Here is a 25,810-nt window from a genome sequence, read left to right as displayed (position 1 = left end):
TGAGGCGACAGCGCTAATCACTACACCACCGTGCCACCAGGTTAGATATGTATGCACATAATTTAGGAGAGGATAACTCAACTGTTATAGGTTCATTTGAACCCAAGGAACAACTTGGGATGTGTGCCAAAATCGCTATCCGGGGCGAACAGGCCTAAAATTACCAATCCAAGAATGCTGCCGGTAGCCATATTGAAAATATCAATTTTTGAACCACTCACCACAGAAGTATGTGCAGTACCTTATTTTATGGGGTTTTGGGTATGGGGGATCCATTAGTGACATTTTCATGATTGAAGGAAAAGGGAACAAGCTGTGGTCAAGGGCAAGGTTAAAAAAAAAAAAAGAAAAATTGCAGTTTCACAGAAAATATGAGAAAAACAGAATAACCCTAGCTCAAACATGAAATCATGGGATTGGGAGACGGATGCACATAATTTAAAAAAGTATAAGAAAGCAAGCATTTGATTAAAATAAAGAAATTGTATTTTCAAATCATACTGTTATGATCAAGGGTATGTTAACTTAAAGTGAAAAATACAAAATGAAACATATTACTTGAGTAGGCAGCGATATCTTGAGAGCCGAAATGTTTAACAGCCAACAATACAACTTTTAACATCACATTATTACTGTTTATGTGTCACATAGACCAGGGTCAGGAACATGAAGAATAACACTAATAATACCGTAAAACCAGCAGCCATCTTGGATTGGTCATTTTGAAGCTGTTCGCCCCGGATAGGGATTTTGGCACACATCCCAAGTTATTCCTTGGGGTCAAATTAGCCGAGAACAGTGGAGTTATCCTTTCCTAAATTACGTGCATACATGTCTAAGCCAGGTCCTCGACTACCAAGTTTAGATGTTAACTCATTATTTCTAGTTCTCTTTTATGTCTAGTTAACTTCATATCTCATTATTTCAAAATTAGAAATAACCAAGACAAAATAATTACACATCTTGAAATAAGGAGTTTTTTGCATTAACGAGATAGTCTTATTTTGACTTAACTCATTTCAAGTTTCAATATTATCTCATTATTTAGAACGATAAACACGCCAAAATCTATGCCAAGACTCTGGCACTGATCGTTTATATCAGAAGAATCAACCACGGCTTATACACATTGGACGTTATCTCATTAGAAGCCATGGCCTAATGGCTCAAGAAGCAACTTTGGTACCAAAAGGTTGCTGGTTTGAGTCCCTGGACCAGCAGGAATGGCTGAAGTTCCCTTGAGCAAGGCACTGAACCCACAACATACCTGGAGCAGTTGGACGTCGCTCTGGATAAGAGCGCCTGCTAAATGCCATTAAATGTAATGCAAGTCTGGAATAATCATCAAATATATTTGTCTTATTGATATTTAACACCCCACAATATGTCAAAATTACAAGATAATGTTCAAGTTATCTTGTTTTATCATAACCTTATTTAAACACCCCATAATCTACAACCCCAATTCCAAAAAAGTTGGGACAAAGTACAAATTGTAAATAAAAACGGAATGCAATAATTTACAAATCTCAAAAACTGATATTGTATTCACAATAGAACATAGACAACATATCAAATGTCGAAAGTGAGACATTTTGAAATTTCATACCAAATATTGGCTCATTTGAAATTTCATGACAGCAACACATCTCAAAAAAGTTGGGACAGGGGCAATAAGAGGCTGGAAAAGTTAAAGGTACAAAAAAGGAACAGCTGGAGGACCAAATTGCAACTCATTAGGTCAATTGGCAATAGGTCATTAACATGACTGGGTATAAAAAGAGCATCTTGGAGTGGCAGCGGCTCTCAGAAGTAAAGATGGGAAGAGGATCACCAATCCCCCTAATTCTGCGCCGACAAATAGTGGAGCAATATCAGAAAGGAGTTCGACAGTGTAAAATTGCAAAGAGTTTGAACATATCATCATCTACAGTGCATAATATCATCAAAAGATTCAGAGAATCTGGAAGAATCTCTGTGCGTAAGGGTCAAGGCCGGAAAACCATACTGGGTGCCCGTGATCTTCGGGCCCTTAGACGGCACTGCATCACATACAGGCATGCTTCTGTATTGGAAATCACAAAATGGGCTCAGGAATATTTCCAGAGAACATTATCTGTGAACACAATTCACCGTGCCATCCGCCGTTGCCAGCTAAAGCTCTATAGTTCAAAGAAGAAGCCGTATCTAAACATGATCCAGAAGCGCAGACGTCTTCTCTGGGCCAAGGCTCATTTAAAATGGACTGTGGCAAAGTGGAAAACTGTTCTGTGGTCAGACGAATCAAAATTTGAAGTTCTTTATGGAAATCAGGGACGCCGTGTCATTCGGACTAAAGAGGAGAAGGACGACCCAAATTGTTATCAGCGCTCAGTTCAGAAGCCTGCATCTCTGATGGTATGGGGTTGCATTAGTGCGTGTGGCATGGGCAGCTTACACATCTGGAAAGACACCATCAGTGCTGAAAGGTATATCCAGGTTCTAGAGCAACATATGCTCCCATCCAGACGACGTCTCTTTCAGGGAAGACCTTGCATTTTCCAACATGACAATGCCAAACCACATACTGCATCAATTACAGCATCATGGCTGCGTAGAAGAAGGGTCCGGGTACTGAACTGGCCAGCCTGCAGTCCAGATCTTTCACCCATAGAAAACATTTGGCGCATCATAAAACGGAAGATATGACAAAAAAGACCTAAGACAGTTGAGCAACTAGAATCCTACATTAGACAAGAATGGGTTAACATTCCTATCCCTAAACTTGAGCAACTTGTCTCCTCAGTCCCCAGACGTTTACAGACTGTTGTAAAGAGAAAAGGGGATGTCTCACAGTGGTAAACATGGCCTTGTCCCAACTTTTTTGAGATGTGTTGTTGTCATGAAATTTAAAATCACCTAATTTTTCTCTTTAAATGATACATTTTCTCAGTTTAAATATTTGATATGTCATCTATGTTCTATTCTGAATAAAATATGGAATTTTGAAACTTCCACATCATTGCATTCCATTTTTATTTACAATTTGTACTTTGTCCCAACTTTTTTGGAATCGGGGTTGTAAGACTACACAAGACTCATTTATTGAATATTTTAAAGCAACCCAACCCAAGGCTTTCAAAAAAAAAAGGAAGAAACTTCGCATGAATTTCAAAAAAAGGCTTTTGGTTTTTTATTATTCCAAGCTTCATCGTAGCCTATTTCCTCAGACCTAACCACTGCACATCGATCAATTATGATAATACAAGTATGCTGGGAATATTGCGCATAAAGTAATTAGATAATTATCAATCAAATCAAAAGCAGTCATCATCACTCGGTTCTTCTAGAAGCCATTTCTCCTTTGTTTCAGCACCTACACTAAACCTGGAGTCGCCAAAGCCGCGAGTTTGTAGATTTGCCTCCATCCAATTTGAAAAAGATTTCAGCACAAAATTTCAGTTTTGCTCTTCATCCGTTGGATCTTTCCGTGGTTCCACAGAGTTATAGTGCTCACCCAGTCCATACGCATGCCTCATGTAACTGTAAAATGTCAAGAACAGGAAATCAACCATATTGTCATTGAATACAAACCAATGAGGAATAAAATAAATAAAAATATATATATATTTACACAAGAATGATGGGTGGTTTGTCATATTCTTCACCGATAATAACAGCAGGAGAATCCGCCTGAATAATCTCTATCGGTAACTGGAGGACGTGCGTAAGGGCTCTCAACTATGATGAGAAGAAACCAGATTAAGCAGTGGACAAATATCTATCAAGATGACTAACACTACGTTCACACTGCAGGCTGAAGTGACTCAAATCCGATTTTTTCGCCCATATGTGACCTGTATCCGATTTTTTATTGACGACATGAACGACACAGATCCGATTTTTTCAATTCCGACCCAGGCCGTTTGGATATGTGGTCCTAATTCCGATTCCTATCCGCTCTTTTCATATGCGACTTCAGTCTAAACCGCCAGGTCGCATTCATCCGACTTACACGTCATCAACAAGCCACAAACGTCACTATTCTGCGCTGAAGTAGGCGGCGGGTCTCTCAAAAAAAGTCACAACATGGCGCATGACATCAATGCGACTCCGCACCCACACGTTCCTTTGAACGGAGGTTGCAGTCACTACCCCGCAGAACGCCTGAGCCAAAACCCTTGCCCTCTTCCTTCTCAACCTCCTCCTTAACATCAGGCTATTGTGCATGTTCTGGCTCCGTCGCAACAACAACTGCATCATCGCCAGGTACTCCATGCTGGCTACAGTCATACACAGGAAACTTTAGGTTACTTCCGTAAACACTGGCCATGCTCACTGCGTGTGACGTCATCGTATCCTGCAATGCGCATGCGGAACACTTTTAGGTCGCTTTTCGTTCATACTGAGGATCACATACAAGTCGCATATATCTGTTAATGTGAACGACCTCACAAAAAAAATCGGATTTCACAAAAAAATCGGAATTGAGCATTAAGCCTTGCAGTGTGAACGTAGTGTAATTTACTGAAATAAGATATAAAAATAGATACAAGATACAGTTGTGCTCATAAGTTTACATACCCTGGCAGAATTTTTGCTTTCTTGGCCTTTTTTCAGAGAATATGAATGATAACACAAAAACTTTTTTCCCTACTCATGGTTCGTGGTTGGGTGAAGCCATTTATTGATAAACAACTGTTTTCTATTTTTAAATCATAATGACAACAAAAAACATCCAAATGACCCTGATCAAAAGTTTACATACCCCAGTTCTTAATACCGTGTATTGCCCCCTCTAACATCACTCACTACGTTTACATGCACATAGAGAGAATCGAATTTCTGCCGTTGCTCGACTGAAATCGAAGTTCAAAATGCCATGTATACACCTTAATTCGGCTGAAATTGAACCGAACTTGATTTCTCGGAATCGAGCTACACGACCTAGTTTATGCGATTTCTGCCGAGCTACTTTGCGCATGTATACCCTATCGAGCTAGTTGTCGAGCTACTTCCGGAAGTGACGAGTGACGAGACCACAAGCGGGAAACACAACAGCCTCGGTCGGCATGACAACGAATCATGACAACGGCATGAATCTTTTCTTTTTGTGGCATTGTTTGCACTGTTAAAATTTAGCTCACTTACTGCATCACCAAATACATCTGTACAGCTGTTGCATAGCTGTGAACTATGTACATAAACAAGTCACTGTATTTGTGTGTGTGTGTGTGTGTGTGTGTGTGTGTGTGTGTGTGTATATATATATGTCCAACATCTGAAGAATGTCAATAAAAACAAAACAATTGAACTTTTTGTGTGTTTATTAAGACATAAGTTAAATTGTAAGCAAAAAAAAAATATTTTTTTGTAAGCAAAAAATGGACTTTAGAAAAATATTATTGTGCAAAATAAGTTGTCTTACAAAACAGTGGTCTGCGCCGGACAGTTTGTAGCCATAGTCTGTTAGAGCAAGCCTAACAGCTTGAACACGGAACTGGCACTAGTGTTGCCAGATTGGGGGTTTTAAGTGCATTTTAGCGGATTTGAACATGTTTTGGGCTGGAAAACGTCAGCAGTATCTGGCAACACTATAGCTCTTCTTCATGACGACAACCGGAAGTGTACCAACACGATGGGGCGTGTAGCGCCACGTGTGGCTCGGGTGCACAATAGCCCGATTTCACTTGTGCATGTAGGATTGGATTTCTCTGGCACCCCTGCTGGGACCCTTTGCTCGATTACCAACAGCAGCTCGATTTGGACGTGCATGTAAACATAGTCAGTGACAGCCTGAAGTCTTTTGTGGTAGTTGTGGATGAGGCTCTTTATTTTCTCAGATGATAAAGTTGCCCATTCTTCTTGGCAAAAAGCCTCCAGTTCCTGTAAATTCCTGGGCTGCCTTGCATGAACTGCGCGCTTGAGATCTCCCCAGAGTGGCTCGATGATATTGAGGTCAGGAGATTGAGATGGCCACTCCAGAACCTTCACCTTGTTCTGCTGTAGCCAATGACAGGTCGACTTGGCCTTGTGTTTTGGATCGTTGTCATGTTGGAACGTCCAAGTACGTCCCATGCGCAGCTTCCAGGCTGATGAGTGCAAATTTGCCTCCAGTATTTGCTGATAACATGCTGCATTCATCTTTCCTTCAACTTTGACCAAGTTTTCTGTGCCTTTGTAGCTCACACATCCCCAAAACATCAGCGATCCACCTCCGTGCTTTACAGTAGGAATGGTGTTCCTTTCATCATAGGCCTTGTTGACACCTCTCCAAATGTAACGTTTAAGGTTGTGGCCAAAAAGTTCAATTTTGGTCTCATCACTCCAAATTACCTTGTTCCAGAAGTTTTGAGGCTTGTCTCTGTGCTGTTTGGCATATTGTAGGCGAGATACTTTGTGGCATTCGCTTGGTTTGAACAGAGCCCCTGATTTTCCATTTGTTAATCACAGTTTGAACACTGCTGACTGGCATTATCAATTCCTTGGATATCTTTTTGTATCCCTTTCCTGTTTTATGCAGTTCAACTACCTTTTCCCGTAAATCCGTTGGCAATTCTTTTGCTTTCCCCATGACTCAGAATCCAGAAACGTCAGTGGCTGGATGAAAGATGCAAGAGTCTGTCTGGATCCCAGAAACTCACTCAGCTTTTATGCACACACACTGATTACAAGCAAACAGATCACAGGTGAGGACGTTACCTTTAGTAGCCATTCAAACCCATTTGTGTCAACTTCTGTGCATGTTATCAGGCCAAAATCACCAGGGTATGTGAACTTTTGATCAGGGTCATTTGGGTAGTTTCTGTTGTCATTATGATTTAAAAAGAGAAAACGCAGTCGTTTGACAATAAATGGTTTCAACCAACCACTAAGCATGAGTGGAAAAGATGTTTTTGTGTTATCATTCATATTCTCTGAAAAATGGTCAAAGAATCATAGATTCTGCCAGGGTATGTAAACTTATGAGCACAACTGTCACTAGAAATGAGTTAAGTCGTCTAAATGTTGACAGAGTATATTGAATTAATATGCTATGTAAATAACTGCGAGTTGGCCTAGTGGTTCGCGTGTCCGCCTCTCGATCGGGACATGGTGGACACGGTCGGGTCATACCAAAAGACCATTATTTAAAAAAAAAAAAAGAGAGAGTGGGGAGTCAAACTCTCACGGTTACCAGAGGACTAGCCCCCCACTGTAACCCTAGCTATGTAATAGGTGAGAGGTCGAGGGCTACGGAAACGGAGATTGGCGCCGCCCTATGGCATGGGAAGGACTTGTTATTTTGACTTAACTGGTTATTCAATATCAAAAAGACATTACTTTGTTATGCCCAGGTCAGACGGCAAGCTGGAACTAGTTTTCAACTACTTGCGTCGACGTGCGATGACGCAGATAACTGCAGAGTGTTGCAGAGGGCCTTTAGTAGAGGCAGATTGACACAAGTGGATCACGATCTGTTCGCATTTCAGCTGCGATTCGCTTCCAATCGGTGCAAAGAGCAGGTTGACGCATGTAGAGGCAGGCGGTCATACAACGCTTGAGCGACTAATCGCAGGTTGAAGCAGGTAGTGGCAGCTAGACGCAGGGGAAGACAAGTCTTTATAGATGGCTGTGATGCACTGCAGGTAGACGCAGACTGCACCTGCAAATAAACTCAACAAAAATAAAAACTTTACACTCGTTCTAAAGTCAATAATTTGAACATTTTGGAAAATAGGTTTGAAATAACGATTGTATTCAATTATCTTGTCATTAAAGATGCTATAGCATACAGATCATGTTTGTCATGGAATCGGTTCCACCGCAAATGCGACGACAATGTCCATGATCAAGAACTGTGAGTCACAACTTAATGAAATCATGTCAATATCGGGTGTGTCCTCCATGGGCGTTCACAACTGCGATACAACGTCTCCTCATGGATTGGATGATGCGTCTGAACACAGCTTGGGGAATGCGCCGCCATATTTGTACCAACATGGCACCAAGCTCCTGCAAGTTCTGTGGAGGGTTCCTTACGGTCGGCTGTGGTGCCAGTTTGATGGAGACGTGTCTGGAGATTATGGATGGTCTGTCGACTGCATCCCATAACCCTCGCAACGTCAGTGACGGATGTTCCCGTATTCAGCATGCCAATGGCACGTTCACGCTGAATGTTTGACAGTCGTGGCATTGCAAATTAACGAATAATTAACCATCAAACCTTGTTTTTCTGAGATGACACTCTACTCTGCTACCGTGAGATCAATTGCACGTGTATCAATAGGTCACGTCACTTGTGTCACGTGGAAACGTGATTTTAGCGTGCAGTGCTCTCGCACGTGCTACGTAGGCCCGACCAGTAGAATGAATGTGTGACGTAATGCCCTTGACGATGCATTTAACCATAATCACAACAAGAACTCTTTCAAGAAAAGTTTCTAAACACTATTTGAAAAATAATGAGTGTCAAGTTTTTATTTTTGCTGAGTATATTTACAGAAACCTGCGAGCAGTCTTATAGCCTGATATATTTTTTAAAGGTTTTCCGTGCGCTGTGTCAACCTGCGTCTGCTTCCGATTGGTTGATTCAGCTTAAAAACTCTGTGTCTTGCAAATACGTCTGACCACAACGAAGGATTTGACGCAAAATGCCTGCGATCAATCGACACCCAACTGATTGCAGGCCGCAGCACGCGTCTTTCCACCGTCTGACCTGGGCATTAACTTATTTCAACATCTTGTTATTTAAAAACAGGATAATTAGAATTATTCCATCCACATTCACTGGATATGAGCAATCGCACGATCTGATTGGCTAATCTACGACTAGGCTATCAGCTCATATACGGTGAGTAGAGAAAAACAAAACGGTGGCGCGTGTTGCTGAGCCAACCGAGGACGAAATAAAACTCTACTCGAAAACAAAACCAAAAACATTCAAAAAAAAAAAATTATATATGGAGAAATGTATTTGACGGCAAGAACGCATTTTTTTCCCAAGAATCATCATCGCATTTTTCACAAACTGCTCCTGTCACTTCGCTGGTTTGTTTACATTCTAAGCGGAAATTATTTTGTCGGATGTTTTGTATAAAGCTTTTATTTACCGAACTTGCAAAAAATAAAAATGCTCAGTTTTTCAAAATCCAGTGAATGTGGATAGAATAAAACAGCTATTCCACTCAATCTCGTCATACATGGGTTATAACCGACTCGGTGCTACGCGCCTCATCAGCTCTCGGGTCATGTACAACCCTGATTCCAAAAAAGTTGGGACAAAGTACAAATTGTAAATAAAAACGGAATGCAATGATGTGGAAGTTTCAAAATCCATATTTTATTCAGAATAGAACATAGATGACATATCAAATGTTTAAACTGAGAAAATGTATCATTTAAAGAGAAAAATGAGGTGATTTTTAAATTTCATGACAACACCACATCTCAAAAAAGTTGGGACAAGGCCATGTTTACCACTGTGAGACATCCCCTTTTCTCTTTACAACAGTCTGTAAACGTCTGGGGACTGAGGAGACAAGTTGCTCAAGTTTAGGGATAGGAATGTTAACCCATTCTTGTCTAATGTAGGATTCTAGTTGCTCAACTGTCTTAGGTCTTTTTTGTCGTATCTTCCGTTTTATGATGCGCCAAATGTTTTCTATGGGTGAAAGATCTGGACTGCAGGCTGGCCAGTTCAGTACCCGGACCCTTCTTCTACGCAGCCATGATGCTGTAATTGATGCAGTATGTGGTTTGGCATTGTCATGTTGGAAAATGCAAGGTCTTCCCTGAAAGAGACGTCGTCTGGATGGGAGCATATGTTGCTCTAGAACCTGGATATACCTTTCAGCATTGATGGTGTCTTTCCAGATGTGTAAGCTGCCCATGCCACACGCACTAATGCAACCCCATACCATCAGAGATGCAGGCTTCTGAACTGAGCGCCGATAACAACTTGGGTCGTCCTTCTCCTCTTTAGTCCGAATGACACGGCGTCCCTGATTTCCATAAAGAACTTCAAATTTTGATTCGTCTGACCACAGAACAGTTTTCCACTTTGCCACAGTCCATTTTAAATGAGCCTTGGCCCAGAGAAGACGTCTGCGCTTCTGGATCATGTTTAGATACGGCTTCTTCTTTGGACTATAGAGTTTTAGCTGGCAACGGCGGATGGCACGGTGAATTGTGTTCACAGATAATGTTCTCTGGAAATATTCCTGAGCCCATTTTGTGATTTCCAATACAGAAGCATGCCTGTATGTGATGCAGTGCCGTCTAAGGGCCCGAAGATCACGGGCACCCAGTATGGTTTTCCGGCCTTGACCCTTACGCACAGAGATTCTTCCAGATTCTCTGAATCTTTTGATGATATTATGCACTGTAGATGATGATATGTTCAAACTCTTTGCAATTTTACACTGTCGAACTCCTTTCTGATATCGCTCCACTATTTGTCGGTGCAGAATTAGGGGGATTGGTGATCCTCTTCCCATCTTTACTTCTGAGAGCCGCTGCCACTCCAAGATGCTCTTTTTATACCCAGTCATGTTAATGACCTATTGCCAATTGACCTAATGAGTTGCAATTTGGTCCTCCAGCTGTTCCTTTTTTGTACCTTTAACTTTTCCAGCCTCTTATTGTCCCTGTCCCAACTTTTTTGAGATGTGTTGCGGTCATGAAATTTCAAATGAGCCAATATTTGGCGTGAAATTTCAAAATGTCTCACTTTCGACATTTTATATGTTGTCTCTGTTCTATTGTGAATACAATACCAGTTTTTGAGATTTGTAAATTATTGCATTCCGTTTTTATTTACAATTTGTACTTTGTCCCAACTTTTTTGGAATCGGGGTTGTACGACTCGATTTGGTGGAATAACTGTTAAACAACTAGCAAAGTCAAAATAACCCGAACAAGTTATTCGTATTAATGAGATGTCACATTATTGCCACTTAACTCATTTCTAGTTACAAGATGAGAGATGTTATTATCTCATTATTCCAAGATAATAATCAACGCCATATAATCTATGTCAAAATTTTGTAATTTACTGTATATCTGAAAAATAAATCAAAGGTTATACACTATGGAGGGAATCTTATAAATGTAATTTCAATCCAAGTTCAAAAACTGAGTGCACGGTTCGAGATCGGCACACGTACCCATGCATAGATTTAATTTGGGGATTTGATCAGAATTCTTACCTCCAATTGTCCGCCCCAAGCTGCTGTTTCTGCAACATCACTGCAGTACTTCTCAAATTCATCTGTGTACAAAAAGACCAAAGGGTTTTCTCTTTGTGTGCGTTTTTGAAAAGCACGCACGCGCGCACACACACACACTTGGGATTCTCATCATTTTTCTGAACTAGTTTTATGCCACATGCCTGAAACTCATTTATCAAGCATGTGATTATAACGCGCTAACTTGTGCTGCGTATGTTCCACAACATTAAACCCGGTTAAAACTATGACGAGTTATCATTTAATACGTTTTAAATAAATCTTTGGAAATTTCCGTAATATAAGACGAATAAAACATTTCAGGATGGGTTATTAGAGGAAAATAAACTATAACGTAATCTTAGGGCCCGTTTACACGAGGACGCTGTCGGGTAAAAACGACTAAATATTTTATCGGAAGTGCCTTTCGTCTACACGGGGACAGCGTTTCCGAGGCTGAAAAACGGAAAAAAATTGAAAACGCCTTCCAGAGTGGATAAGTTAAAAACAGCCCCCGTTGCATATCCGTCTAAACTACCCAATACGCGAAACTCTGCTCGGATCTGCTCACGTCGGGTACGCGTTTACGTCATACATATGTCATATACTGTACATGCCAGCCCGGGAAGAAAGAAAGTAAGTAAAAAAGTAAGAGCATGTCTGATTATATCGATCCAACGGACCTTCAAGCTGCTCTGGCAGCTTTAATAAACGTCCAGGAGTCCTTCGAACATCTATACCGAATCTGCACATATAGCGTTAATGAACAGAGGCGGGTATAGCATGCACTTACTTTTTTACTTACTTTCTTACTTACCATAGCCAGAGTAGTCAAAGTTTTCGCGGCGCAGATGTGCAGATCAGACAAGACGGAAGACGTTGCGCATGCGTGCAGACATAGCGGAGGTCTTTCACAGCACCACCTAGCCGCCTGGCATGCACATCCAATTGAATTCCACACGTTTATGCGTCACCGTATAGACGCAGATTTCCTCCATGAAAACGGTCGTGTAGACGCGGAAAAAAGTGAGAACGAAAACGGACTTTTGCGTTTTTGTTTCAGACCGTCCCCGTGTAAAGTGGGCCTTAATCAAGTTTGATATCATGGTAATAACAGTAACTTCGCTTTGAGTCTGGCTGCTTCACACCAACCTGGAGTTGATTACTTTCCTATAATACAGGGATCCCAGCAGTAATTGAAAAAAAAATAGAGGAATGTAAGAAACTATCAGCATGGATCAAGGGGGCTGCAAGCCCTTTGCGGGGTGCAGGGGCAGCACCCCTGCTGGGGGTACAGGGGCAGCACCCCTGCTGGGGGTACAGGGGGTGAAGCTGTTGAGATTTTAACATTTAAAGATGCTATAGAACACTTTTTTTTATAATAGATTTAACATAGAAACAATAATGCGCATCTATTTGATACCATATTTTGTAATCTATGACATAAGTGGCAAAAATTTTTTTTTTAATAAAAATTAGACGAAAATGTAGCTTTGAAGAATATACTTGCCTAAATATTCCACTGATTTTGTTATAACAATAGTATCCAGAGTTCATCTCATTTGTTTATTTTTTGTTTCGAGTTAGTCAATACGAGTCTAATATAAGCCACATTCATTTTTCAAAAATCATGAATATGAGCAGAAATCAACGATTCAGTAATATTAGATATATACACATGTACAGCAAATATTAGAGACATTTGATTTAAACCTCTCTCTTTTTGAAAGGTTTCACTGCAGAGGAATTTAATGCTCTTTTCTGGGGTGCATTCTGTGATCTTTCCTCCAGTTTTCTCCGCTTTTGTTTCTCTGATCTTTCCTTCTGCTTTTTCTGATCTTCCTGCAGTGCTCTTTTGGATACTTTCTTGGCTACTCTGTCCGCATGAGCTTTTGTTTCAAGTTCTGTATTCACCACATTCATTAATCTCTTCTTGGATTCAACTTCCTCTCTGGCTAAGCGCAACTACGAGTTAGTCAATACTAGTTATATATGTTATATATAATATATAGCAGGGCTTTTCAAAGTGTGGGGCGTGCCCCCCCTGGGGGGCGCCAGAGTTCTTCAGGGGGGGCGCAACGTGAGAGACAAAATGGATCGATTTTTAGTACCTAAAGCTACAGTGAGTGAGGAGACAAAGTCTGGGCCAAGCAAAAAAAACGGAACCTCCAGGATGTTGCGATTTGCAACTTCAGCGCAAATTCAACCAAGGCGGTGTTGCAATTATATCCAATCACCGCAACTTTCCCGCAAATTTGACCAATCATTGGCGTCGTCTTGAGGTGACGTCGACAAACTACCTTCCGCCTTACTTCCGTGTGTTCAAGAGAAGCAGCATATTTTGGACTGGAAAACGTCAGCAGTATCTGGCAACACTGAAGTGTGTTATGTTTACAGTGAAGGACTGTGTGCACTTTATTTTTTTTTTTACTTAATACAAGAAATTAATGGATGCCAACATTTTTGCCAAAATGGTATTTTATTTTCCATTGTTTAGGCAGCTTCAGCATCATACTGTGAGATTCTGTTCAAATTGTTTTTTTCTTCTATGAAGCCTGAGCCATTTATTTTATTAGTTTATAATTATTGTTTAATTTAGTCTTCAGGAGAGACTGCCTGCACACAGTACTAGTATTAATAGTTTTTTTCTTATATGAAAGCTGAGGCATTTATATTATATTTTAAGGTAACTTCATGTTGTGCTGTGAGGTTCTCTGCACTTTAACTTTTGACCCAACAGGTGCATTTGGATAAGTAAAGCCTATTTTTCTGCATTTTTGTAGTCCTGGTAATCTTTTATATTGGTAAAGTTGTTTATAGGACCATTTCTCAGTGTCTTTGTTTTTTTAATCAATAGTTTTTCAGTAATAACTTAATATTTAACATATCACTCAATTTTAATCACAAAAAGAGAAAATCGCAACAATTTCTCGCAACTTTCACTTCCTCCCGCAATGTAATCGCAACAAAAACCTAAAAAACACCGCAACTTTCATCGCAATTTTTTTTTGGAAAATCCCCGCAACGTCAGACATTTTAGCCCGCAACAATCACAAAAAAGGCCCGCGGAATCCTGGGGGACTGGAAAAAGAAGGAAGTATGACCACGATTATTTAAAGTTTGGATTTTCATGGACTGGATCTGAAGATGCTCCACTGCCACAGTGTGTTGTCTGCCAAGAGGTGCTAGCTAACAATGCTATGAGATGTTTAAAATGTGTAAAACAAGATGTTTTAAAAAGCACAGATGTTTAAAATGTGAAAAAGAAAAAAATAATGTGTACAACAACCATTTTTTAAAAATATGAATGGAACATTAAGTATAGCAACAACAAAAATTGTAAGGGGGGGCGGTTGTTTATTTGCTCTCCGAGGGGGGGCTGACTCTCCCACACTTTGAAAACCCCTGATATATAGTAATATATGTTTAAGTAAAATGACCAGCAGAATATGTTCTGATTTGGTTTGGTAATCGAACAGGCCTAAAATTACCAATCCAACATGGCTGCCGGTAGCCATATTGAAAATAGGGCTGTGCGATATGGGAAAAAATGAATATCCTGATTAAATTCCTCTGCAGTGAAACCTTTCAAAAAGAGAGAGGTTTAAATCAAATATCTCCAATATTTGCTGTACATGTGTATATATCTAATATTACTGAATCGTTGATTTCTGCTCATATTCATGATTTTTGAAAAATGAATGTGGCTTATATTAGACTAGTATTGACTAACTCGACATATTGAATTAAGTTCAACGCATTAGAAACAAAAGCACGAGCGGAGTTAAAACACGTTTTCTAGCAAATGGGCGCAGCCGTATTGTTTTCTCGTTCTATTGCGTACAGTCTTGCGGTATTTACATCAATTTAACTTCCGAGTGTTCCCGAATGCCAACGAGAACAAACGAAGCCGACGAAAACATCGCTAAACAAGCAAACCAAATCAGAACATATTCTGCTGGTCATTTTACTTAAACATATTTTTAACGGATATACAACAGATTTAAAAAAAAAACAACACCAGCACTTTGGCTAGAAAAATAGCGGAATTCCGCTAAATAGTGGACGTCTGGGATCAATGATAACAGCATGCCTGGTAGGAGATAGTGAGGTAAGGTGAAAGAACTCCTCTACACACAATTTTGATATCATGGTAATTGCTCAGCCTTGTATCACGATCTTTTAGAATACCCAGACATATCTTTCAACAAAATAAAAAACGGCTAAAAACGTCATTCTTTGGAAGAAGATGTAAGCAGTTCTCCTTCAAATACGTCTGAAATAAGGAAGCAAATGGGACGGACTTTCTCAGGAGCAGAATTAAAGACAATAACTCAAAGTGTAAACAAAAACATGTGCTGAATACTAGAATACCAGACAGTTACTTGTTTGCATAACCGTTAGTTTTTGCTTCAGTATCACTTTCACTTGCAAAGCTGAGGACATTGAACGACTATCTTTTTCCCCTCATGATAATTTGTATTCCTTCTATTGCAATTTTTAACCATCTGCCAAGGGCGTTGTGCTTTCGGTGCAGTGTCTTGATTTATTGTCTTGCGCAAAACCTGCCAATCTGATTTCCATGAAACTTGGTAGTGCAAGTAGTCGAGGACCTGGGTTAGATATGTCTGCACATAATTTAGGAGAGGATAACTCAACTGTTATAGGTTCATTTGAACCCAAGGAACAACTTAGGATGTGTGCCAAAATCGCTATCCGGGGCGAACAGGCCTAAAATTACCAATCCAAGATGGCTGCCGGTAGCCATATTGAAAATAGGGCTGTGCGATATGGGGAAAAATGAATATCCCGATACATTTTCTCCATTTCACGATATATATCTCGATATATTTAAATCTCCTCTAAAGGACCCCATGAAATCTAACTTTTACTCTTTACTGTTTTCACTACAATCCCTGCAGATTAAATAACATTCTTGGTTAACTTTACAGGTGGTTTTCAACAACACATTTTAAGGCCCACTTTACACGGGGACGGTCTGAAACAAAAACGCAAAAGTCCGTTTTCGTTCTCACTTTTTTCCGCGTCTACACGACCGTTTTCATGGAGGAGATCTGCGTCTATACGGTGACACATAAACGTGTGGAATTCAATTGGATGTGCATGCCAGGCGGCTAGGTGGTGCTGTGAAAGACCTCCGCTATGTCTGCACGCATGCGCAACGTCTTCCGTCTTGTCTGATCTGCACATCTGCGCCGTGAAAACTTTGACTACTCTGGCTATGGTAAGTAAGAAAGTAAGTAAAAAAGAAAGAGCATGCTATACCCGCCTCTGTTCATTAGCGGTATATGTGCAGATTCGGTATAGATGTTCGAAGGACTCCTGGACGTTTATTAAAGCTGCCAGAGCAGCTTGAAGATCCGTTGGATCGATATAATCAGACATGCTCTTACTTTTTTACTTACTTTCTTACTTCCCGGGCTGGCATGTACAGTATATGACACATGTATGACGTAAACGCGTACCCGACGTGAGCAGATCCGAGCAGAGTTTCGCGTATTGGGTAGTTTAGACGGATATGCAACGGGGGCTGTTTTTAAACTTATCCACTCTGGAAGGCGTTTTCAATTTTTTACGTTTTTCAGCCTCGGAAACGCCGTCCCCGTGTAGACGAAAGGCACTTCCGATAAGATATTTAGTCGTTTTTACCCGACAGCGTCCTCGTGTAAACGGGCCCTAAATTTTCATGTTGGTGATTAATCACAACTGAATTGAAATAAGACTATTTTTATTCAACAAAGATGTGGCACAAACTGCAAAAACAATCTTGAAAATTGCAACAAAGGGGCAATACAGTACAGAGCTGCTCAGAGCTCAAACCAATAAAGTGCAAGCTCAACACTGAGAAAGACATTTAGCCTAAATAAGAAAATGTTAGGGTTTTGCTGGGATTCGAACCTGGTTCGCTGGTGTGATAATCCAGCAAACCCCCACTAGGCCACCAGGGGGATGACTCAAATGCAGAGGCGTGAGGCGGAAGTAGAAAAAGTACCAAAAGGTTTATTTACAATATTTACACGAAAAAAATCCAAAAAGTAATAATCCAAAACGCTCAGAAGATATAAAAGGGAAAAAATAAAAAACCCAAAAGTTCAAAGTCAATACAAAAGCCAAAAAACTAGAAAAGGCAAAAATACCAAATGCTCAGAAGATCCAAAAAGTCAAAAACAAAATCCACAAAGTCCAAAAGAAAGCAAAAATACAAAGAACACAAGGACATAGACGAGGAAATCGAAACAGAGGTAACTGGAGCTAAATATAACAGCACAAAGACTCCGTGACAAGAGGACTGAACTCAGGGGTATAAATACACAAACTAAAATAGGACACAGGTGACACTAATGAGGACTAGGCGGGCACAAAACACATGGAAAACAACAAACATAAAACACAGAACAGTGGCGGCCTCTAGAGGCCAAAACAAACATAAGAAAAGGAAATAACAGCGGCCTCTAGAGGCCAAAACAGTCCCAGTCCTAACAGAAAAGTGCTCTTTCATTAAATTATTTTAAAAAAATAGATCTTCAAGCTATTAACCTGACTATTGAGAACCTCTGGAACATTCACAATAGAGAGAGAGATTGAGGGGGAGAAGAGAGAGGTCTGCAAAACATTTTTCTCTTTGCACACTTTTGAACTGAATGTTTTCTGGCTCTGCCTCTCAGATGTGTATAATTCCGGCTGCTGCCTTTCGTGATGACAGGGGTTTTTTTGCACACTTTACAAACTGCCATTTGCTGCTCCATGTCCTCCTCGCGATATCCAAAAAATGCCAGGTGACTGACCCCTTACTAGTTCTTTTAGGAACCAATTCGTCCGCTTCCATTTTTAATTTGTCGCTGAAATTGACAGAGCTTACACGGTAGCCTACGCAACACCAGCGACTGCACGAACAGAGTCAGCGCTGTTAACCGAAACTAGGAAATCTTCCCGCCGCAGTGTTGCCAGATACTGCTGACGTTTTCCAGCCCAAAATATGTTCAAAACCCGCCAAAACGCACTTAAAACCGCCCAATCTGGCAACACAACCGAAACTAGAAAATCTTCCCGGAAGTTCCTTTCAGCACCGAGATGTCGCCCGGGATTGGTTGGCGAGTGCGTGACGTTATTGTTTTCTTTACCCTTAGGCAGCCTCTCACGTTACTGCCTGAGGGACAGGGAGAAAACCACCAGGAAAGGTTTTAAACAAACACCAAACGAATGCAAGTCGGAAGATGACCATAAAATATTCGATAGTTACGATATAATAATTTTATGTATCGCACACAGAATTTTTGGCGATATATCGAGTACATTCGATATATCGCACAGCCCTAATTGAAAATATCAATTTTTGAACCACTCACCACAGAAGTACGTGCAGTACCTCATTTTATGAGTTTTTGGGTATGGGGGATCCATTAGTGACATCATTTTCATGATTGAAGGAAAAGGGAACAAGCTATGGTCAAGGGCAAGGTTAAAAAAAAAACAGAAGAAAAAAAATTGCTCAAAATTGCAGTTTTGCAATTTTGCAGTCATAAAACTTATGATCAAGGGTATGTTAACTTAAAGTGAAAAATACAAAAAACAAAACATATTACTTGAGTAGGCAGCAAGATCTTGAGAGCTGAAATGTTTAACGGCCAACAATACAACTTTTAACGTCACATTACTACTGTTTATGTGCCACATAGACCAGGGTCAGGAACATGAAGAGTAACACTAATATTACCGTAATACCAGCAGCCATCTTGGATTGGTCATTTTCAAGCTGTTCGCCCCGGATAGGGATTTTGGCACACGTCCCAAGTTATTCCTTGGGGTCAAATTAGCCGAGAACAGTTGAGTTATCCTTTCCTAAATTACGTGCATACATGTCTAAGCCAGGTCCTCGACTAAAGGAAGAAACTGTTACATTTTGGAGAGGACTGGAGTCACGGGGCACATCTGTGAAGTTAGTTTCACTTTCACTATCGTTGCAAGATATGGTATTTGACCTTGGTGGAAGCGTGCACTCAAGAACGCACAACAATCCTCCATAATCTTCAAGTACAGTAACAAGGGAAAAATATAACCAATGTAGAAATAGGATGACTCCATAACAATCCAGATGAACAGGTACCAGTAATCCTCTGGGACACACGTGTCATACACACCGCCTAGTGGCCAGTGTTAGTAATTACCAGTCATACGCACCGCCTAGTGACCAGCGTTAGTAATTACCAGTCATGCGCACCGCCTAGTGGCCAGCGTTAGTAATTACCAGTCATACGCACCGCCTAGTGGCCAGCGTTAGTAATTACCAGTCATGCGCGCCGCCTAGTGGCCAGCGTTAGTAATTACCAGTCATGCGCACCGCCTAGTGGCCAGCGTTAGTAATTACCAGTCATGCGCACCACCTAGTGGCCAGCATTAGTAATTACCAGTCATGCGCACCGCCTAGTGGCCAGCGTTAGTAATTACCAGTCATGCGCACCGCCTAGTGGCCAGCGTTAGTAATTACCAGTCATACGCACCGCCTAGTGGCCAGCGTTAGTAATTACCAGTCATGCGCACCGCCTAGTGGCCAGCGTTAGTAATTACCAGTCATACGCACCGCCTAGTGGCCAGCGTTAGTAATTACCAGTCATGCGCGCCGCCTAGTGGCCAGCGTTAGTAATTACCAGTCATGCGCGCCGCCTAGTGGCCAGCGTTAGTAATTACCAGTCATGCGCGCCGCCTAGTGGCCAGCGTTAGTAATTACCAGTCATGCGCGCCGCCTAGTGACCAGCGTTAGTAATTACCAGTCATGCGCGCCGCCTAGTGGCCAGCGTTAGTAATTACCAGTCATACACACCGCCTAGTGGCCAGCGTTAGTAATTACCAATCATGCGCGCCGCCTAGTGGCCAGCGTTAGTAATTACCAGTCATGCGCACCGCCTAGTGGCCAGCGTTAGTAATTACCAGTCATGCGCGCCGCCTAGTGGCCAGCGTTAGTAATTACCAGTCATGCGCGCCTAGGCGGCCAGCGTTAGTAATTACCAGTCATGCGCGCCGCCTAGTGGCCAGCGTTAGTAATTACCAGTCATGCGCACCGCCTAGTGGCCAGCGTTAGTAATTACCAGTCATATGCACTGCCTAGTGGCCAGCGTTAGTAATTACCAGTCATGTGCGCCGCCTAGTGGCCAGCGTTAGTAATTACCAGTCATGCGCGCCGCCTAGTGGCCAGCGTTAGTAATTACCAGTCATGCGCACCGCCTAGTGGCCAGCGTTAGTAATTACCAGTCATGCGCACCGCCTAGTGGCCAGCGTTAGTAATTACCAGTCATACGCACCGCCTAGTGGCCAGCGTTAGTAATTACCAGTCATGCGCACCGCCTAGTGGCCAGCGTTAGTAATTACCAGTCATGCGCACCGCCTAGTGGCCAGCGTTAGTAATTACCAGTCATGCGCACCGCCTAGTGGCCAGCGTTAGTAATTACAGTCATGCGCACCACCTAGTGGCCAGCGTTAGTAATTACCAGTCATGCGCACCGCCTAGTGGCCAGTGTTAGTAATTACCAGTCATGCGCACCACCTAGTGGTCAGTGTGTGAGTGGAGCTCTGACCCACAAGAACGGAGCCCAAAAGGCATAGAGCCCAAAAGGCATAGGCGTGAAGTGAGTAGTGAAGCGTGAAGTAGAGTAGTAGTCGGGACAGTATAGCAGTGAGTAACTTGCCGCTGTTGTCACCCAACGTCGCCGTGTGTCGTGTACTAGCGTGCCTGCCATCACAGGCAACCCAATCATGGTGGGACAATCTCCATGCACGATGCGCGCGCATCATGCCTGAGTTTTTATTTTTTAGGCATTTCTCCATATAAAACAAAAGAGGCTGGCTATGATGTAAGAAATTTCTACAACCCAGAAACAGATGGGCGCTCCGCTTTCCGGCAGTGCCTAAATCTATATATTTGTTTTGGGAATATGTCCAGCTGTATAAAGTGGTTGTGGTTGCAGAATTGTAGATCATAGAAGAGTCAACGATTGTACTTGGCGGAAGTCAACGTTCTCCGAACGCCCTTCTAATTATCGGAATATATTTACTGCTACAAATCAACAAACTTACCAGTCTATATATAATCTTTCAAATAGTTGAAAAGAATGTGCATGAAGAATAACACTTTAAACTTGTGGACTTTAGTGCTGCTGCTCACCTGCAGTGTACATGTCCCCGGTGTTGGGGTTGGTAAGGAAAGGCAGGAAGTCGTCCTCATGGCTCCTCATGTACTGAGCTGTTTGAACTCGGAGCTCCTGGATCCTGAGAGAACGGCCACGCCCCGTTAGCTGATCCTCTACTGCACGATACATGCAATGGCCATCAGACGAGATCTCTTTAATCTGCAGCTGCTTCTCTTCCAGCTTCTGTCTTAGTTTTAATCCTTCCTGATGTCTAGATCCTGACAGATTCTCTACTTCAGCCTCAGCGATGCGGTTCTCTCTCTCCTTCTCCTGAGCTGCTTTCTTGTCCTGGAAATGTGTCCCCCACCAAAAAAAAAACACTGAGGGCAAAAACAGCACTGAAGTCACCAGATGGAATCAAATATCACACTATCATGAACCGATATCAGTGCTGTTGAATTCTTGGCTCTGATTGGTCAGAAGGTGTCGATTAATTTTCTGTAACGTCACAGCTCTGACAATAGTGTTGGCTGTCATTCAAATTGAATACGTTATCATTTTTAGAGTGAAAACTCATTCACAGGAAAACAAACAATAACAGAAAACTAATCAATAACAGATTTTTAAAAATGCGTTATTTAGCAAAGAAAAGCGTATAATCGTTGATACAGTGAAGATTTCTGTATCACATATAATGATTTATGGAAGGAGTCTCCAGTGCTGGTGTTCAGTAACAGTCAGTACATTTGTCTCCTGTTCAGGACAGAGCACTTGACGCATACTGGTTTCTGTGTAACATGACGGTGCATTTACTGGTGACAGAGCAATAGTTTCTAGCTGCTACACTGACAGTGGACAGAACTTGTCTTGCGGATATTCCACAAGATTAAACACAGCTATGAATGTTTAAAAAAAAAATTAAAAATACACCGAGTCATTCTTTAAATAAAAATTCTAACCATGACCAAACTGATGTGATCGAAGAGGAACAAAACACTTCAAGATGTGCTGCTATAGAAAAACAACCCTGCTTAATGTCAACTGCTGTTTCTGATTACAGTGCATCCTGTCGTGGTTTATTCTCTAATTAAATCATTTTATTTCCTCAGCAATCTCGAAAGGACCGTGACTGATGTTCTCAGTAGCAATGAGACAACCTACAAACTAACAGAGAGACAGACAAAGGAAGACAGGGAGGGAAGCAGATACAGGAGAGTAAAACAAACAGATGGAGAGGAACACACAGAGGCAGAGATGTACAATAAAATACAGAAAAAAATATGCACAAGCAGGCAGACACGCAGGCAGACAGGCAGGCAGGCGCGCAGACAAGCAGTCAGGCAAGCGCGCACACAGACAGAGACAGGCAGGCAGGCGGGCGCGCACACAGATAGAGACAGGCAGGCAGGCGGGCTCGCACACAGACAGAGACAGGCAGGCAGGCAGACGGGCGCGCACACAGACAGAGACAGGCAGGCAGACGGGCGCGCACACAGACAGAGACAGGCAGGCAGACGGGCGCGCACACAGACAGAGACAGGCAAGCAGACGGGTGCGCACACAGACAGAGACAGGCAGGCAGACGGGCGCGCACACAGACAGAGACAGGCAGGCAGACGGGCGCGCACACAGACAGAGACAGGCAAGCAGACGGGCGCGCACACAGACAGAGACAGGCAGGCGGGCGCGCACACAGACAGAGACAGGCAGGCAGACGGGCGCGCACACAGACAGAGACAGGCAGGCAGACGGGCGCGCACACAGACAGAGACAGGCAGGCAGACAAGCGCGCACACAGACAGAGACAGGCAGGCAGACAAGCGCGCACACAGACAGAGACAGGCAGGCAGGCGGGCGCACACAGACAGAGACAGGCAGGCAGACGGGCGCGCACACAGACAGAGACAGGCAGGCAGACGGGCGCGCACACAGACAGAGACAGGCAGGCAGACGGGCGCGCACACAGACAGAGACAGGCAGGCAGACGGGCGCGCACACAGACAGAGACAGGCAGGCAGACGGGCGCGCACACAGACAGAGACAGGCAGGCAGACGGGCGCGCACACAGACAGAGACAGGCAGGCAGACGGGCGCGCACACAGACAGAGACAGGCAGGCAGACGGGCGCGCACACAGACAGAGACAGGCAGGCAGACGGGCGCGCACACAGACAGAGACAGGCAGGCAGACGGGCGCGCACACAGACAGAGACAGGCAGGCAGACGGGCGCGCACACAGACAGAGACAGGCAGGCAGGCGGGCGCGCACACAGACAGAGACAGGCAGGCAGGCGGGCGCGCACACAGACAGAGACAGGCAGGCAGGCGGGCGCGCACACAGACAGAGACAGGCAGGTGGGCGGGCGGGCGCGCGCGCACACAGACAGACAGGCAGGCGGGCGGGCGGGCGCGCACACAGACAGACAGGCAGGCAGGCAGGCGCGCACACAGACAGACAGGCAGGCAGGCAGGCGCGCACACAGACAGACAGGCAGGCAGGCAGGCGCGCACACAGACAGACAGGCAGGCAGGCAGGCGCGCACACAGACAGACAGGCAGGCAGGCAGGCGCGCACACAGACAGATAGACAGACAGGCAGGCGCGCACACAGACAGATGCGCACACAGGCAGGCGCGCACACAGGCAGACAGACAGACAGGCAGACAGATGCGCACACAGACAGACAGACAGACAGACAGACAGGTAGGCAGGCAGGCAGGCGTGCACAGACAGACAGATGCGCACACAGACAGACAGACGCACGCGCACACAGACAGACAGACAGGCAGGCAGGCGCGCACAGAGACAGGCAAGCAGGCAGGCGCGCACAGACAGACAGGCAAGCAGGCAGGCACGCACAGACAGACAGGCAAGCAGGCAGGCACGCACAGACAGACAGGCAAGCAGGCAGGCACGCACAGACAGACAGGCAAGCAGGCAGGCACGCACAGACAGACAGGCAAGCAGGCAGGCACACACAGACAGACAGACAGGCAGGCAGGCAGGCGCGCATACAGACAGACAGACAGGCAGGCAGGCAGGCAGGCGCGCACACAGACAGACAGACAGGCAGGCAGGCAGGCAGGCGCGCACACAGACAGACAGACAGGCAGGCGCACACACAGACAGACAGACAGGCAGGCAGGCGCGCGCGCACACAGACAGACAGACAGGCAGGCAGGTGCGCACAGAGACAGACAGGCAGGCAGGCGCGCAGACAAGCACACAGACAGGCAGGCACGCACACAGGCAGGCAGGTGCGCAGACATTAACACAAAAACAGAGAGATGAAGAGAGAGAGAGAGAGAGACATGAACTCACCCTCCTCTTTTGAGCTTTGGATATTCGGGTGTGTTTGATATCTGCTTGCTCTCCTCCAGACACGGTCACGCACTCAACAGCATCTGCAACCTCATTAACCTGCACACAATCATCACACAGTTCCAGCTCTCTCCGCAGGTGACTCTTACACACACACACACAGCCGGAGTGCTGCAGCAGGACACAGCCGCGCTTCCTCCGCCGTTACTGTACCTCAGCAGCGGCCATGTGCAGCCGCCTCAGCTCATCCTCATGCTTCCGGCTCAGCTCGGATTCCAGCCTGGTGATGTCCTCAGTCAGCTGCTTTCTCCTTTTCTTGTCGTTTTTAGGAACAGCATTTTTCATACTCTGGATTTTAGCTACAGAAGGTGAAGAAACACAGAAGGCTGAGCTCCATTCCGCCCGGAGCACCGAGTAAAGCCCTGCGCTCTGTTCCCTCAGCAGGGCAGCCCACAGGCTAACCAGCTGCATGCTATCAGCTGCTGGAACAATGCTCAGAACAACCCAGTTTTAACTCGTAAAGCAAGTCAGCGACTGTAAATAATAAACAAATAAATAAAAACCAAAACAAGTGTGCTGAATGTAGAAGTATCCCACCTTGCAGGTCTTTCTTCTCCTTGCGATGCTGCTTAGCTAACAGCTCCTCAGCTGTCTCTGCTTCCTCCATGTTAGCTAACTGTGTTCACACAACACCTCACCACAGTCAATATTAAACACATGACTCTTCCGACAGTAAACTTAAAAATAAAATCACAAGTCTGATCCAGAGCTCAGGGTATGAAGTCTGTGTCATGCTCTCAAAAGGATGTGTGAAGTCAAAAACTTTCATTATCTTCATTTCTAAATAAAAGTCCCTTCCTTTTCTGTGGTGTCCTCAATAAAATGGTCAAGAAGTCTTTTTTTTATCCATTCATCCTTCTTTCTTCTGGATGAATGGATTAAAAAAGACTTTAGATTCATCCTTCTTTCTTTTTTGTTTAATAAGATCCTAGAGAATGAGAAAATGACGAATGAATGGAGAGAGTGTGTGCTAGTCCCAATATACAAGAATAAGGGAGATGGACAGAGCTGCAGGAATTACAGAGGAATAAAATTGATGAACCACACCATGAAGCTCTGGGAAAGGGTATTGGAGAGACGTGAACAGCAGTACGGGTTTATG

At 43.5% G+C, this 25,810-nt stretch overlaps 1 protein-coding gene across 1 annotated transcript; it reads right to left on the bottom strand.

Annotated features, from left to right (window-relative positions):
* Positions 1-3,144: 3,144 nt before the first annotated feature.
* otud6b (OTU deubiquitinase 6B) lies at positions 3,145-25,476 on the bottom strand. Its single transcript, XM_060904053.1, has 7 exons — positions 25,246-25,476; positions 24,862-25,007; positions 24,649-24,747; positions 21,364-21,676; positions 11,169-11,230; positions 3,614-3,720; positions 3,145-3,522 (listed from the first exon to the last, which is right to left on the bottom strand). The coding sequence occupies exons 1-7, from the start codon at positions 25,313-25,315 to the stop codon at positions 3,438-3,440; spliced, it is 882 nt and encodes a 293-aa protein (XP_060760036.1). The 5' UTR covers positions 25,316-25,476; the 3' UTR covers positions 3,145-3,437.
* Positions 25,477-25,810: the final 334 nt, after the last annotated feature.

Source organism: Neoarius graeffei, chromosome 22 (genome assembly GCF_027579695.1).
Source record: "Neoarius graeffei isolate fNeoGra1 chromosome 22, fNeoGra1.pri, whole genome shotgun sequence".
Lineage (NCBI taxonomy): Eukaryota > Metazoa > Chordata > Actinopteri > Siluriformes > Ariidae > Neoarius > Neoarius graeffei.
This window is presented reverse-complemented; position numbering and strand designations above follow the sequence as displayed.

What these genes read in the sequence shown, in the direction of transcription:
- otud6b (XM_060904053.1), bottom strand. Translation starts at nt 25,315, where the DNA reads ATGGAGGAAGCAGAGACAGCTGAGGAGCTGTTAGCTAAGCAGCATCGC. An exon ending in GGAGAAGAAAGACCTGCAAG is followed by an intron (nt 25,008 to 25,245) that starts GTGGGATACTTC and finishes CACCTTCTGTAG; the next exon opens with CTAAAATCCAGAGTATGAAA. An exon ending in AAACCACCCATCATTCTTGT is followed by an intron (nt 3,523 to 3,613) that starts GTAAATATATAT and finishes GACATTTTACAG; the next exon opens with TTACATGAGGCATGCGTATG.